This window comes from Phymastichus coffea, unplaced genomic scaffold (assembly GCF_024137745.1).
Source record: "Phymastichus coffea isolate CEN01 unplaced genomic scaffold, Cenicafe_Pcof_1.1 PCOF00045, whole genome shotgun sequence".
NCBI lineage: Eukaryota > Metazoa > Arthropoda > Insecta > Hymenoptera > Eulophidae > Phymastichus > Phymastichus coffea.
The window spans coordinates 1,139,815-1,157,310 of record NW_026706856.1 but is presented as its reverse complement, the minus strand read 5'-3'; the positions used below and the strand labels follow the sequence as shown (position 1 = coordinate 1,157,310).

Below are 17,496 nucleotides of genomic sequence, written 5' to 3'. Positions count from 1 at the left end.
AAAAGGAGGGGGGTCTCAAAAAGCTAAAATTTGTGCGAACGATAGTGTTGCATTCGCTTACTTTTCGTTTTTTTATGAGTTTTGTTCCGTTCAGGCGTGAACGCCATTGAGCTATTTCAATACTCTATTTTTTATGATGGTAACCGACCGTCAGAGAGCTGAATTTCATAAATTCGAAAAAACAATGGAGTTTAAATATTGTTCTCGATAAATTCAAAGAGTGTGCGTAAATTCAAATGTTCTCAGCTTTAACTAGCGTTCTCAGATACGACAAAAATATTTTTATATAGAAACGAGGTACGAAAATAGCGAGAATGAAAATAAGTAGCATCGTAAAGCATAATTCAAAAATATCAAATGTATTTGTATAATTAGATATAAGACGCATATAATTGGATTGAAAGTAGAACGTATATTCAGACTTAACAGTTATAAAATACGAGCAGAAATTATAAAACGTAACAGAGATCGATAATTAACTTCGTAGCAAAAAAATAGCACCTGGATTTACTAAAAGTACAGAGATAGATAATTATTTTCTCTCTCTCTCTCTCTCTCTCTCTCTCTCTCTCTCTCTCTCTCTCTCTCTCTTGCTCTTTGCTGCGCCAGAAAATACACTACTGAAGATATTTGTATTATCGTTTAATGAAATAATTAATTTAAAAAGAATTTAAAAGAATTTAGTCTAGTAAAAAGTTTGAGAATATCTTTTCACTCCTATCTCGATATTTTTATTAAATTTTCAGTTATATAGCGACGATTTATAAATACTGAATGAAAAATTTGTAACCTCAGTACGAAGTTTCTTGATCTCGGACGTAAGCTCTTCACACTGTTGCGTATACTGCCATTTTGCTGTTTTCTCACTTTCAATAATTTGTAGCAGATGTAAATGCTTTTGTTGAAGTTCTTCTTTCTGAAGAAGCATTTTGTTAAAGCTAAAATATTATATAAATATAATTTTATGCATTTATAAACATAATTTTAAATAATAATTTTTAGAGATTACAGTTAATTAAGTATATCATTATTTTGATTTGAAATATCTTAAGCAAGCCAAACACACGTATACTTGAAAATATATACTTTTTAGAGAAAGTAGTCACTTGCTCATTAGATCTTGTTATCTCGGCTGTATACTATTGATATTTGGCTCACCCAGAGCATACGAATAACTATTTTATTTCAAAAGTATGTATTTGATACAAAATTAATATCTAAGATTACCTATATAACAAATATTTTTACAGATTATATATGAATTACCTAGCTTCTCTTATTGCTTCTATCCACATATTACAATCTGCTTGTGTCGGTGATTTTAGTTCATACTGGCGCTGATTTTCCCTTCTGTACGATATAGCGAAACACATCTGTAAAGGTATTTAAAAAATCACAAAATTTTAGCAGCATATAATTTTTTTTAGAAAATGCTGCTCGATTAATCTCGTTACATTAGCTGTAATTAAGAAGAGCATTAAAATTAAAGGTTCAAAAAATATTTGTAAAAAATGTAAAAATTGTTGAAATTTATATGATTGATATCATGTTAATTTATATTATGAATTATCAAATATGATTCTCAACAACAACTGGCACTCGAATAATATTTATTTTCATTAATATTGACTTTTTCAAGTTTACTTGTAATTGACTTTCTGTATGTAGGTAAATATTTATTTGAAATAAAAATTGTTTCAATTTTTATATATATCTCCTAATTTATAATTTGATGAATAATTTTCAGTGAGTTATGGATTTATAATATCATTCTGAGTATTATAATAAGAAATAAAGCTATTGATTTATAATGAAACTTTTCAACTGTTTATTGAACATTATCAAATTTAAAAGTTCTAAATGAACTAATTTACATGACCTTCGAAATTAAACTTAATGAAAAATATCGTTAACAAAACAAACCTAACAAATGAATATCATTCTAATAAAATCCATAGTATAAAATTACAAGTATTAGTTGTTTCTTGAATTTGACCTTTATGTGTTCTCAACACGTGACCTTGAGATCAAGGACAGCCACACTTATGAATCGCGTTATTGTTAACAGATCAAAACTAGTAAGTGAATATCATTTTAATAAAATTCACGATATAAAATTGTAAGTATTTGTTGTTTTCAAATAACCTTGAGTTTAAGGATATAAAATTTTGAAATGTTATACTTCAAGTACTTCCCGTACAGGTATTTTAACGTCCTTGATTTGTAAGACTTATATTTTTCAAACTGACCTAGAACTATAAAATGTTAGTGGTTTTTCCATAATTTTCCGAGTCGTGTAACTATATTAAAAAAAACAATGCAATTTTTCAAAATTTTAGCCTCCGTAAGTTTTTTCAAAATCAATTACGAGTATGTAAAAAAATTTTTACTTGAAATTTGAGTTTTCTAACCATTTCTGAAACAATTTAAGTCTAAATTTTGTAGTGTACGGCGCACAATGACACAGCAGACGAACTGCAGTATACCTCACGTATCACGAAAATATTATTAATTTCGTTTTCTACGTCTAAGAAATATACAAAAGAATAATAATTCCGAAAATTCGTTATATATTTTAAAAAATTTATAATTTTTCAACAATCTATGTCATGAACATAATATGTAGAACAGTACATTACGATACAAGTGCGGGAAAATAGATTCTTGTCTCGTTTGGCGTTTACTTTTTTTTATTTTTTATTTTTTTTTTTTATTTATTTATTTTTTTTTCAAAAGGTACACGAGACGAGAAACTCTTTCCCGAACATGTGCTGTACTGTATTTTTTTATACGACGTGTGGAAAGTGCGATTTTCAATGCACGTTTTTTGCCGAGCGTGCGGGAAAAACGACTTTCCGCACGGAGTGTCGAAAAGTTCTTACCAATAAATATAATGTATGTTTTTTGCAACTTTTACGAAGTTTGTTTATGCATAATTTGATATTTACCGATTTAGCGATAGAGGTCGGGGTAGTTCTTAAATTATAAGCAGTAGCGTGTCTTGTCAGAACTATTTTCAGTTTTTATCATGCCTCCTATTGTTAATACTTCAAATATCAATAAATATTATTGAATATAATTGAAGTTGTATTTATTTTATTCGAAAAATACCAATAAATTCAGTTGAATAATAACGCTTATTCATTAAGCAACTGTAAATCTAATAATATTAACATCAATCTTGTGATGGTAGATATGAGTAAGAGATTTGTCCCAAAAGTATCGAGTTTACTTCCCCATCTTCGCATTGGTGTTATTCTTTATCATTCGGTGAGTAACATCCTTCAAAGTAGTCCCTATTTAATTGAATAACACGTTCCCAACGATGCTTCTACTTCCTGAATCAGTCCTCGAAGTCAGGTTTCGGAATTTCCTTTATTGCGTACGTCGCATTCGTTTCAACCGTCTCTTTGTCATCAAACAGGAGTTCTTTAAGTGGCATTTTTAATCTGGGAAAGAGCCAAAAATGGCAGGGAGCTACGTCAGGGCTGTATTGAGACTGGAAAAACTGTACGACTTGGCGCTTTGTCAAATATTGCTACACAAGCTGTGATAAATGCGCTGATGCATTGTCGTGGCGAAGCAACCAATCACCTGTGGCCGTTTTCTTCTGACTGCGTCACGCAATCTTTTCAATATTTCAATGTAGTATTTTTTAGTGATCGTGTAACCTCTTGGAGCATATTCGTGGTACAAACACCTTCATAATCAAAGAAAACAGTCAACATTGTCTTCATCTTACTCCGACTTTGATGTGCTTTTTTGTGGTCTTGGCGATTTAGAATAGTTCCACTGTGAAAACTGTCACTTTATTTCTGAATCATAGCCGTGAACCCATGACTCGTCACCAGTAATAATCTTCTTAAGTACATACAAAATTGTATGTAAAGTCGGTGATATAATTTTTCTGTCATTTTTTCGAATAATGAAATGCGACAAAGGCAACAAATACACTATAAACAGTTCAGTCGCTGACTGCGCACACCAATGAGTTCGTGAAGACTTACTGGTGACACCTATGCCCCACAGAGGTGGCTCAGAAGTTTTGACGCAAAAATGTGAAGGTAGGCTCAATACTTTTGGGACAAACCTTGTATAGTTAATAAAAGTGCTTAAAATAATCTTAACAAAATGGAACTTTTAAATAGTTATTTCTTTTGTTATAATACTTCACTCTGTTGGACATTTGATTAGGGGACGCTCTCAATAAAAGAAACTTTTGACGTCAGATTCGGGAAGAGCCAGAAATTTTTCGTTTAGAATAATAGCTTAAACATTTTTTTGGTTTTAGAATTTCTGGGTAATGCTAAAAGTAAGATTAAGAACAGAACAGAAATTTTCCATGTAATAAAACTGTTTCAAAATGAGTTTCACATTTAATATAAGGTTAAAATGGTCAGTCAGTAACCCCAAAACATACTAAACCATCAAGAATTCGAAAAAACTATTTTTAGACGAATTTTTAATATTTGTTTCTTATTAAAAAAAACCTTTTACTTTCAAATGACCTTGAAAATTGGCACTATTGTTAAAGTTATTATTGTAGTTAATATTAAACTTAATGAAAAATATCGTTAACAAAACAAACTTGACAAATGAATATCATTCTAATAAAATCCATAGTATAAAATTACAAGTATTAGTTGTTTTTTCATAAATAACTTTTGATTGAATATTTCGTATTTATAAATAAGTTTACTAAAGTTATAAAATATGAATATGACTAGTTTTTAGATATTCATTAACGTGAATGGAGTATATAACCATAATTAGTTATTCTTATTAATTTGTTATTTATTATTCTTAATACTTTCACGAAATTTACCTGAAAAAACTATGGAGATGAAATATTTCGAGCTAATCCTGCAAGATGTAGTAACAAACAAATTCTAAGCATGTGTTTGTACGTTTTTAATTTTCTATGAGAGCTGCTAACGTCTCTTATACTCATATATGTACTTACATGTACACACACGTGCGCGCACGCGTGCACAAACGCACTTGTTTATGTAGAGCATCAGCAGTGTATAAAAACGCCTATGCTTATATATGTGCAAAAAATGAGCATGGTATTTGTAAAAATTCGCTTCAACATTAAAAAGTACCTGTTTATCGGGATCTTTGCCCTTTGCTGTGATTAAACGGTCACAGTAACATCCCTCCAGCAATATGACCCCACTAGGTCGAATGCAAGCTTCATTTTCGTAGTAAAAAAGCAAATTCTGAAAATAAATTACTGTAAAGGTATACAGCTATCAAAGCTCTAAATAAGTACATAATGAAAATCACAGAAACTTCTAACCTGATAGAGTACAAAATAGCGAATCTGCCACTTAGTCGAGTCGGCAGTGCGCTTATGCAAATATCCGGCTACCGTGTGATCGAACTGGGCTTTTTCCGAAAGCATCACCAGCTGGGATTCATTCACTCTCACTAAAACGAAACATCATTATGTAATGTTATTAGCTTTCACAGAGTTTTATTTGATATTTTTGCTTAATAACTATACTTTCTCAATGTACAAATAAAATTTTAAACAGTCTCAAGACTGTTAAAAGGAAAGTCATAATTTCAATAGAAATCTGAATTCATTTTACGTACAACTGTATTTGAAAAAATTTTATAGTTTTTATTGAAAAGTTTCATGTTATAAATTTCTATTTAATTCATGTTTTTAAAAATGCAAAATATAAATTATCAAAGACGAAATTTCGAGTTAAAATAGTATTTAGTGAAAAAAGTTCAAAATGTGCTGTAATTTAAAAAATTGTTTTGTCAATGAAACTGGTGATATAATATAATTCTTTTTTTGAATCACTCAAAATTTACATTGAATGGATAACGAACGACATACATTTTCCCATTTTCCGTTTCAAAACACATTCTAAGGATCGACATAGGTGCAAGAAAGCAATTTAAGAATTAGTCGATTAAAGTGAAAGGGGGGGGGGGGGGGGGTAATCATAAAAAAATCATAAAAAGAAAATATCTTTAACAATATTAAATATCACGTAAGTTCATGGTATTACAAAAGTGAATCGGTAAGTATCTTACAACTCACCATTTCTTTGCATTTTTGGACTAAGCATGATTGTCGATAAGAGGACTAGAAGGAATTTCGATTATGGTTTTTTTTAACGACCATGTATAGTAGTAGCTTTGTGTGCTTTGTCGGCGGCGCGCCCGATGTCGTCGGTGAGTCATGCGTTTATAGTCGGGCATGCTCGCCTCACTGCTGTCGCAACAGGTAAGCGCAGCTTCTCCTCTCCGCCGACAGCTACCGCTGCTGTTGCTTCTACCACCGTTAACTGCGAACATCCCCAAAAGCCAAGGGGGTCAGGTTAATCGATCGCTATGTGGACTCCGAATACAAGTCTCGTGTACACTATAGCTATTGCTGCAGTTGGTCACATTCTTTTTTTAATCTTCTCATAATGTGTATAATTTTGTATTTTATCAATAGAATTTTGAAACTGATTTATCAGTAACATAATTAATAAAAAAGCTTGTTTATCTCTACCGATCTAGAAAAAGATAAACTACTGATTGGTGTGAAAGTCTTCTTATTCGAATTGAGTCATGTCAATATATATATTTTTGATAACTCAAGTCACTGCTTTGTTAACAAGAAAAACGAAAGATCAGAAAATTAAGAAATTGTATCTATTAATCAAATAAACTTCCTCTAATGTGGCTAAATCCATGGCACTAACATTATATTTACGCAATTATTAAGTGTATAGATTTCTTTTACATAAACTATTATTTTAGTGAATTCGGGAATAACTACATTAACAATAAATAAATAAATACAATTTTAAGAGCTAACTCAAAGTTTAAAAAACAATTCAAAAACACTATTATTCTTCGATAACGTACGTTTCATTGGATAATGACCAACCTCTTCAGATCTTATTAAAAATAATAAACAACAAAGTCAACGACAGTCGAGTCATAAATATTACGTACTAGTATAATTGTAGAACATAAAATTTGTCAATAGATTTTTCTTTTTCCCTTTTTACCTTCTAAATCGACTAGGTAAAACCAGTGTTTTATTGTTTGTGTTTCTCATTTTTAATAAGATCTGAAGAAGTTGGTAATTATCCAACGAAACGTACGTTATTGAGAAATAATATTGTTTTAAATTAGTTTTTTTTACTTTGGGTCAGTTCTCAAAATTTCATTTATTTATATAGAAAGAATAAGAAGGCAATGAATATTAGTTTACATTATCAATATAAACTTCAAAGTACTAAAAAAGTAATAAAATTACGAATTATCTATATTTGAATTTTGCGAATATATGCAATTTGATTAATTTGTGTAACGAAGTCAAAAAACTATCAATCAATACTAATTATAAGTTCATCAACAATCATAACTTAATATGACGTTGATGATTTACATTTATTTATTAAAATCAAATTTTATATAATATCTTAAAAATCTAGCATTGGAATTCATAAAAAATCCTACCCATGAAAATTGATTCAAGCATATATTTCTTCACAAAAGAAAACAGAAATTATAAGAGGAAGAATAATGGTATCTTTGAAAAACCATCGGTAGCTCTTGTAGTTTGTAAGTTGTTCGATAAAAATAAATGAAATTAGTTTTACTAATATGTTTCTTTTTCTTAATCTCGACCAATAGAAATGTTTTGTTAAATATCAATTAATAACTTTATTAATGCTAAATATTAAAAGATGTTTATTATTTAACTTTGTGTTTTAATATACAGAGTATTTTAAAGCGAAAATTTCAATGTTATTGATTATGCAAACATTTTATAGTTAAAAGCTGCACTGTAGATTATCCATATATGAAAGCTCCTAATAAAAATTGATTACATATTCTTATTAGAAAAGAAATCGAAATTTCATCTAGATAATTACGAATTCAGTTAATGATAAACTTCAAATATTTTGACTATAACGTTTTATCTGATATTTCTTTTACTTTTTTTTACGCTAAGTGAATTTAATGTTTGCTTTTTCTGCTCAACTGTAAGCTCTATACTAAGCTTTTTTACTCAATGTGAATTGAAATTTAAAGTTAGAACAAACTTTTATTTGGAATATTTATAAATAAGGAAAAAAAGGCATTTCTTACAAGATATTAAGCTTGACTGAATCATCGATATTCTTCTATCGCTATACTACTGTTAATAATCGGATTAGAATAGCTAACTTTATAGGATACTGCTTAGAATAGAAAAACAATTTTTTTAATGCTCAATTTTAATAAAAATTTAGAAGACTGTTGATCAATTTACGCGGTAGAAAGGTGGTCAACTTATAGAAAAAATTTCTACATAAGACAATTGAATATTGCTGCCTTTATAAAAATCTGATTAACAACAGGAAGTGGCCAACGTATAAAGGTAATCAACTTGAGAGGTTTCATTATCGATTTAAAATACTTTGTTTTAACGCCCATAAATAAGAATTTTATTTGAATAATAATTCAAGAACCAAGTTTGATGTGACTGGGTAAGAAAAAACTCAAAATGTTATAAAAATGCTTACTTGAAATGATTTTAGAAAACCTGTAAAAAGTAAAGTTAGTTAAGAGCCAACTTTACATTTTAATAATAAATCAAAATATTTACTTTATAGAAGAAGTAGTGTTGGAAAACAAAAATACTAGTATTTTTAATTGAATATTAACGCTATTGCTAGTAAAAAGCCGAAAATACACGTTTTGAAAGCAGCAGAAAGCACTAACGTCTGCAATCCGATTAAACGTCTGTTAATAGAAAGCTTCTACTTATGCTTTTAGATGCTGACTATTCTGTCAATATTCCCGTACTGAATGTATAGATAAGTAACAAAAAATATATAAGATTAAAAAACTGTCATACCTTACTGCGGCGAACATACATCAGGTAAGTCGTTGCCACGACATCCATATAAATTTAATGGAATCTGATAATTTACTGTAGTCTACACTATCAAAATATTAATATTTGATAGTTATTTGGTTAGCAAAATGATAACACGTGTTGGTTAGCAGGAGCACAATGAACAGCAAAAGCAACAGTTCTGACGCGATGCTTCACCATAGTGAGAAAATGAGACCGTGACCGAAGCGGGTCGCCGAGTGAGCCTTGCGCAGCTCCAGTAGCTCGCCAGAGCTTTTCCCGACCTCCCCACCTGTGCGTCCTCCATCCCATCGCCCGGCTGTGAGCCTACCATCCTGCCTCGCTCTTGTTATTTTCGTCTCGCTCGCTCACTTACATTGTCCCCCCTGATTCTGATCTCGACGCTTTCCTTGCGTTATACTTACGTATGCTTGTACATTTTTTCGTCCTACTTTTCTTTTCATTTTTGTATCAGTTAGTCGCTAGTTTTATATTGCTGTTCATATCATTTCACAGTAACTAGCGTCATTTTCCACTTTTGTGCATAGTCTAAAGCATAATGATAGTATCATGTCGGTTGAAATAAGCAAGAGTTAAGCTCTTACAATATCGTAAAATATATGCTTGTCCTTGACCTTTGTACCGACCCTGAAGATATATCGGAGAAGTATTTTGATGAAACTTCTTGCTTATCAACAATAGCTTTTTCAATGGTGGTGTATTGTCGGAAATATAAATATTCTGTAATATTAGCTGTATGTATGAATAAATTTAAGCTATCACTGCTATCAAATATAGACGTTTAGTTTTTTCTATTTTTTAATTGATTTTGCAAGTATTTTTTTTTAATATCGTGTAAATGTTTTGATAAGATTGTTAAATCTTATTCATTATCAAATTTGTTTAACACTAGCTAACTTCCTCAAATATTCAGTTAATATATTATCAAGTGTGCACGCATAGCAAAATATGGTGATGTAATGTGTGTTAGCATGTGTGTGTGTGTGTGTGTGTGTGTGTGTGTGTGTGTGTGTGTGTGTGTGTGTGTGTGTGTGTGTGTGTGTGTGTGTGTGTGTGTGTGTGTGTGAAGTATGTAACCCAACGCAACATATAAGAATAACGAGAAGCAACAATGGCCTCCAATTTTATTATAAGAGCATATTGAAACCGTGGTTGTGTAGTCAAGACTTGAGATTTGCAAGTCCGAGACCTTGACTTCAAGGCCTAGCTTCATTACTTTTTAATTTAGTTTATAAAGATCTCTTTATGAGCAACAATATACTTATCTCAAATTGAAAAATACAGAAATACAGAAATACAGAAATACAGAAATACAGAAATACAGAAATACAGAAATACAGAAATACAGAAATACAGAAATACAGAAATACAGAAATACAGAAATACAGAAATACAGAAATACAGAAATACAGAAATACAGAAATACAGAAATACAGAAATACAGAAATACAGAAATACAGAAATACAGAAATACAAAAATACAAAAATACAAAAATACAAAAATACAAAAATACAAAACACAAAAATACAAAAATATAAAAATACAAAAATACAAAAATACAATCTGGCTGATTGATTCACAACTATGTTCTGCTGAAAAGTATGTAAAATTTGACTAGTAGTTGTTATCGAAGGACAAGTAAGGATATGACGTATTTAGCTAAATCAACAATATTCTACTAAATGTAGGAAACTAATTTATATAAAAAGTAGTTTACAAAAATATTAATAATTTTGTCAATGATAAAAATTACTTTGAAATCCTTGCCATAAATATTTAATTATAAAAAAAATTATACAGCTAATGGAGAATGGAAGAAAGTAACTAATCGTAGGAGACTCATGAAAAATTCCATAAAAAAACATAAAGAATCACCGTTTTTAGAATATTCAAATAACGAGTTTTTATGCTACAAAGACTTTTTTTAAATTATAAGAACTAAAATTGGAAATAAAAATATTTTGAATACCATCATATTGGAAAATGTATTTGAAAGAGTGCGCTTACTTTATAAGATAGCTAATATGCATGTGTGTAAAATATTGTCTTATTTTTTAGCGCATTCGTAGATTCTTATATATCTTAAAACTATTCTTTACAACCGAAGACTTAACAAAATAAATGGATAAACATTTGTGCGATATAACATTACATACCATATCTTCTTTTATCCTGGGGATGATCTCGTAAATCCGGCTTAAGAGTTCGAAAAACTCGAGCCCGCTCTAAGTTGTGAATCAATCCCAAGCTTTTGTAGAAATCTACAGTAATTTTGTTTATTTACTTGATTATTCATGAAACATCATCAAATTAGTGACATTTCAAAATTATCTAATTAACTACATACGCTATTGAACAATATGTCATTTGTATTATGATGAATTCTGAGATGTACTCGGTACTGTTCAAATTATTGAGTACGACGTTTTTATATAGATAGTGCAGAGATGTCCGGAATAATGGACGCGTAATTAAAATAATATCCGTTCGTTCGACAAAGTATAACATATTTTTTTTAATTTGTTAATTTAACATTGATTTCTTATGAATGTAATATTTTCTGCAAAGTTAAAAACGTTAAAAAATTATGAAGCTTGAAGGCAAAGTATCCGAAGACATACCCGCGTAACTTTTTTTTAAAATGGTATTTTTTCATCGGCACAGCTCCGATTTTGTATCTTACACGTCAAAACATTGCGTAATCCGTGTATGTTCTTGAACCTGGGGCTTTAGAAGTCTACTACCAAAAGCATCACATCAGATTTTCAGTTCTATGAAAGTTACAAGGCTTTGTTTGTTGATCAAATTTATTATGAAACTTTCTGAATCTCATCGATATAAACGCGATTTTGTATCGTATATGAATGAGAAAAAAGAAATTAGAGCAGAAAAAATGATGTTTTATAAATTATATTGGTAAAAGTTGAAAGTTTATAATGTTATCGAACAAATTTATATGATGTATCAACATGTGTGAAATTTTTTGGATAGAGTGCCTACTGCTGACTAAAAAACTCAGAGTTTTGTTTACATATTTTTCCGATTGATTCGATGAATGTTAATATACAGTCGCGCAATCTGAGAACTCTAAAATAGCATTAGTATACAATCAGTGGTCACAGTTTTGATCTTGTGTGCTTATGATAATGAAAAAGAAATGGGTACGTATTTTACGATCCTGAAAAGTGTATAATTCAAGATTGAGAGTAGACTTTTGAAGACTTAATTTTTTTATTCAATGCTTCTATTCTCCGAAATGCTTTGATCATTTGATTTTTACAATAACGTAACAAGTATTAAATTACAAACTATTATCACTATGCAAACAAGAGAAATTTTTTTTTTACGACGAATAACTAATTTATCAATTTTTCATAATAACGCAGTGATGTCTTCATATAAATGAGTAACGCGGGTATATTTTTCACTCTCAGTCATTTAGAATCATGTCTAAATAAGTTTAACTAGTGTGCTTCAAAATACAAAAATTAATTACATTAAAAATTAAAGGTTCCGAGGATTTTTCCATATGATTAATTTTATAATATATATAGAAATAGTTATTAATATCTCTTTCTCATATAATTTTATAATTAAACAAAAATTGTTTAAATAAACATTAGAAATTTTCTTCTGAGCCACCTATATTGCCTTCTTATTTCCAGATCATCATCTTCTATTATTTATTTTGCCTATATCATACGTATATAGTAATACATAATATGCGTGTAATGGTTGTGGTAATCGTATAGGTATCTCATATATAATCACATCCATTACGTGAGTTCGTGAAATGGAAAAGGGATTAAATTGAAAAAAAATCATATAAAGTAACTTTAGAAATAATCTGAACATTACTAGACCAACAGATAGATTCTGTTATCAGTAAAAAGTAAATATTTTTATATTCATTTTAACCTGAAGAACTCGTCTGATAAAAAGAATTTTTATTTAAAATTTTCATTTCAAAATTTTCATCACTAAAAAAATTTTTAAAGAATTTTATTCTTATTTATCCTTTTGAAAGTAAATATAGTATCAGTAACTGAAAAAAATTATTTGCTCATTATCCATGTTGTAAGGTAAATGAAAGTTGTATATTAAAAATAATATCGAGAAATTTTAATAGTGACTGGATGACTTTTTAGTATCATAAATGTTTCATAAGCTTAATATAAAAAATGTCATTATGAGATTGATAAACTTTATATTCGTTATACTTGTCAGAAAGATTATTTAGATAATAATTATTCATTATAATTTGAGTATTCGAGGTCAACCAAATATAGACAACACTTTTGTTTAAATTCCAATTCTTGTTTACTTATTCTTTTTAATAGTTTGACAATAAGGAAACATCTGGCTTGGGAAAAAAACTCTAGATCCCTAAGAAAATGTTTTCAACGATTACTTATTGAGATTTCGTATTGATATTAAGTTACTTAAGTATTACCTAAATACTACATATTTATCCATAACTAAACATGATATATATGAAAGTCGATAAATAAGTCATATTATTACTCTCCATCATAAATGTATATTATAAAATCCAAAGCTTAATTAAAAGTGAAACCCACGTAATGCAAGTGAAATAAAAATACATAAAACTAATTCATCTCATGTGACAACATTTCAACAAGTGATAAAGTTTTAGTTAACAAGTATATATGTCAAATTTGGAAACAATTGATCTTAAAGAAAAATCCCGTATTGTTTTAGGACAGATGGTAGATATAAAATGCTTGCCGACATATAATTAGATGTATCACTGAATTCCTAGATTTTATGATACAAAAAATTTTTACCATAAATATAATCCTTAGTATCAAAAGAAATAGTTGTCTAATTTAATTTATCAAAGTAGTTAAGATTTTTATCAACAATGACAATGCCTGAGCAGTTGCAAAATATAATTAGAATTATTTGCATATAAAAGCAAAAAGTCCTGAAGTGACTGGAAGGATCGAAAGTGAATAACGTTAATTAGTTTCATTGTTAGTTAATGATATTCTATACTCAAAAAATTTTGTCAAATGTACAAAAATACTATATTCTTAAATAATATAGCGTTGCAATTTAGGTTTTATTATTTATTTATTCAACATAGAAAATATCATAACTTCGTCATGATGATTTGTATCTTTAACATACATCATAATATATCGAGTTTTATCGTCGCAAAAGGGTCTGTAAAATATGTGAAATTTACTTCTTAAAAATATTTTTAACAAAAGAGGCCTACATGTAAAAAGTTTTTTTGTGAGCTAAGACGTAATAATTATATATCTCGATTAACAAAGATTGTATATCTTTCTATTGACTGTATTATAGAGCGTCGTGTCATCTCGCTCCTGTGTCTCATAAATCTTCATTGCATCCGATCTGTCTGCCTCCGGGGAGTAAGCGTCTTGGCGCAGGCGCACCCTCTAACCACGTATACGTATCGAAATGGAGCAGCAGCGGCCTATATCCTAAGCAAAGGGCCTTGGGTGAGATGTGAAAGCCAATATACATGGCACGCACGCTAAATGACTAAATAGATGAATTTTGCAAGTATATCATAAGTTACGATAAAGAGAAACATATCTGGAGTGGCTTACAGCTATGCATAATATTTGTCCAGTTGATTAAAATTGCGGGATTTCATGATTCAGCTTTAATATACGTGCGATTCAGTTAAGTCCACATAAGAATACCATTCAATTTTTAGTAGTCTGGTATTGATTCTATTAAGTTTTCCTTCTAGCACTTTTACTTTCGGAAAAAAGGATAAACCTTAGTTACCTAAGCTCTAATTCAATTAGTTAACAATATTAAAGACATAAAATAGTCTATTGTCATCAAAATGTGCGCGAGTGTATTTTTAATTATAGTTGGACTTAGCGATATTTATAAAGAAAAATGATATCGGAAACTGATATTCTTTAAAACGATAATTTATTTATAGCATATAACTTTTTAACTGCATCTTCATTGCTGGTGGATGAGTTCAATATATATTTTAAACTTGAAACTTTTAGTAACTCAAAATGAATAAGGAAATGTCGTATATAACGAATAGGATTCAGAACATAGATGTCTGACCTGATCATAAGATATACTACTTAAAAAAACGAGCAAAGTGGCTGATTGCGAAAGATAAACAAATAACTAAGAGGTGATTTGCAGAGAAGTATTGCAAAAATATATTCATATACTTGAAATTTTTTTAATTTTTTAATAGCATGTTCATAAAAAAAGAACTATTAAAAAGTCCTAACAATATATAGGTTACTAATTTTAAACAAGTTTTGACATGAACATTTGCAGATAATATTGATAATGCATAGTATATTTTATAGAGTTGAAATCGATAACGTAAAAATTGATTTTCAATAAAATTGAGGTTGAGAGAATACAAATCCCTCTAATTCTACACTTATCTTTATTAATCTATTTTAACGAAGTTTTCGATTGTATATACTTAATAAATATTATTTAAAACTGTATCATTGATAAGAGTTAAATATGACTATCTGATTTACCACCTTATGATATGTTTATTGTATTGGAAAAGGATAGAACCTCATGTCTATAAGCTAGCTGGCTTCTTTACCGACTTGAAAAGCTTATCAACTATCGCTAGATAGTATGTATGTATGTATGTACATATAATAATACAGCAGTAATAATTCATATTAGTTAATTATTCAAACTCTGAGAACAAACAACCAATTTAGAATAAAAGCAAATTAATGTTGTAATTATTAAAATAAAAATATCAAACGAAAATTAGCTTAATACTTGTGACGGCGGCTAAATATTTTATTAAATATTTATATTCTTTCTTGTAACTATATATAAATATGATAAGAACCTTTTCCTTCATACAGATCCAATTGTTAAGAGTTTCTAAAGTTGATCAGTAAGCGAAACAGGAAACTAGATTAAATTAATATATTTATATTAGATAAGAATGTGTGGCGAACGATCTTTTTAAGTTACCGTAGCAACATGCATTTTGCTTGCAATTAGTTTTTGTTATGAAAAAAGAGAGCTCGTATGAAAGGCTTATGAAATACTTTTATAAAAGTCAAAATGTTCCTTAATGAAAATAATGTCATTTACGAGGATTGATACTCTGTGTGTGTGTGTGTGTGTGTGTGTGTGTGTGTGTGTGTGTGTGTGTGTGTGTGTGTGTGTGTGTGTGTGTGTGTGTATGATTATTTATTACAAACACGTAATAAATAATCCAATATGGATATAACAATATATTATTAATCATATTTACTAATCTAAGTATTAGTAAATATGTATATACTGGATATAGTAAATAGAAGTAATCTAAATTGAACATATAGAATCTTAATTTCGTTTATTAAATTGTTAATTGTCATCAATGTTGTATAGTTTAATTACCTCATGTAAAATGCATAGAGCGTTGTACGTTGTTAATTAATTACAGATATTACAAATTCATAAAATAGCATTCATAAAAGAATTGATGTTATAAATATATGTCTATCAACTCATATTAAATCCGATCGTATTTCCGGCTAACAATGAATTGAATCCTAGTCGCTAGGCGTGATTCAAAAATTTGTTCTGATTATTAAACCAATTGTAATTATTACACTTCTAGAGAACCTCATAGAATCAAGATGAAGGATATAAGTCCTTCAACTGATAAAAGGTCACGCGGGTATGGATCAAACACTGTCTGACCTAGTCTATAAAACGTAACTTTTTGTATTTTCGAAGCAGAATCCTCACATTTATACTTCAATTTTCTCTTGATTTCGTTTTATACAATGTTTTGTTTTGAGTACCTCAGTTTTTGATATTTTTGAAAATTTGTACAGTTTTATTATAGAATAATTGTGTTCATTTTAATAATATAAAGTAAGTTTATCAGAATTTCATTTTTCTCTCTTCGTCAGTTCAAGAACAGACAACCTATCCCATCAATTTTTAAATGCCCGCAATATTAGTCCAGCAAGTGTCTGGATCAATATTAGTATTAGGTTCGGCTAGATTCGGTCTCTGGCAATGTCTGGGATAGAATGTAGTTGGAAGGTCGGTCTCTATGAAGGTCTGGGATAGAGCTTCATCTAGTAGGAAAAGTTACGTTCCACAATCCGTGCTGTCAGGCTTTTTGGCCATTTATAACAACAAGCCCATGCTGATCCTACTTTCATTGCTTAAGAATTTATACAAAATATAGCATAATTAAACGTTTCGTGTTTTTCAATGTAATATATTTGATGACAGGTTAATACTGATTTTAATTAAAAATGTTTCATATTATTCGCATCTATTAAGCAAAAAAGATGTACAGCAATCTTCTTTTTGTAATATATATAAGATAAGCCTTAAACGAATAAAATTAATACACAATTTATTTAATATTAAAATCAGAAAACTACTTTTCTATGAAAGCTGTTTCATATAATTATTAATTATATTTATTAAGTATGTTGTTATTTTTGTTATAATTATTTCCAGAACTATATTTATGTGGAACGCTGTAGAGGTATGTATATACATTAGGTACCTTTACGCATCGGTCTTGATTCCCTATAGTCATCAGTATACTTACCTTTCCTGACACTTTTAGAATGGTAAG

At 29.2% G+C, this 17,496-nt stretch overlaps 1 protein-coding gene across 4 annotated transcripts in view; it reads right to left on the bottom strand.

Moving 5' to 3' along the window:
• Nucleotides 1-9,075, bottom strand: part of LOC131664774 (ras-specific guanine nucleotide-releasing factor 2-like) — a 56,986-nt gene extending 47,911 nt beyond the window's left edge. For all 4 annotated transcript variants that reach the window (XM_058936130.1, XM_058936128.1, XM_058936129.1 and 1 more), the window contains exons 1-6: nucleotides 8,867-9,075; nucleotides 6,062-6,308; nucleotides 5,303-5,433; nucleotides 5,106-5,222; nucleotides 1,267-1,373; nucleotides 791-938 (exon numbers count right to left, since the gene is read on the bottom strand). In XM_058936130.1, the coding sequence (XP_058792113.1) occupies nucleotides 791-938; nucleotides 1,267-1,373; nucleotides 5,106-5,222; nucleotides 5,303-5,433; nucleotides 6,062-6,089 (531 nt within the window). In that variant the 5' untranslated portion in view covers nucleotides 6,090-6,308; nucleotides 8,867-9,075. The remainder of the gene's footprint in view (nucleotides 1-790; nucleotides 939-1,266; nucleotides 1,374-5,105; nucleotides 5,223-5,302; nucleotides 5,434-6,061; nucleotides 6,309-8,866) is intronic.
• Between the last annotated feature and the right edge of the window lie 8,421 nt (nucleotides 9,076-17,496).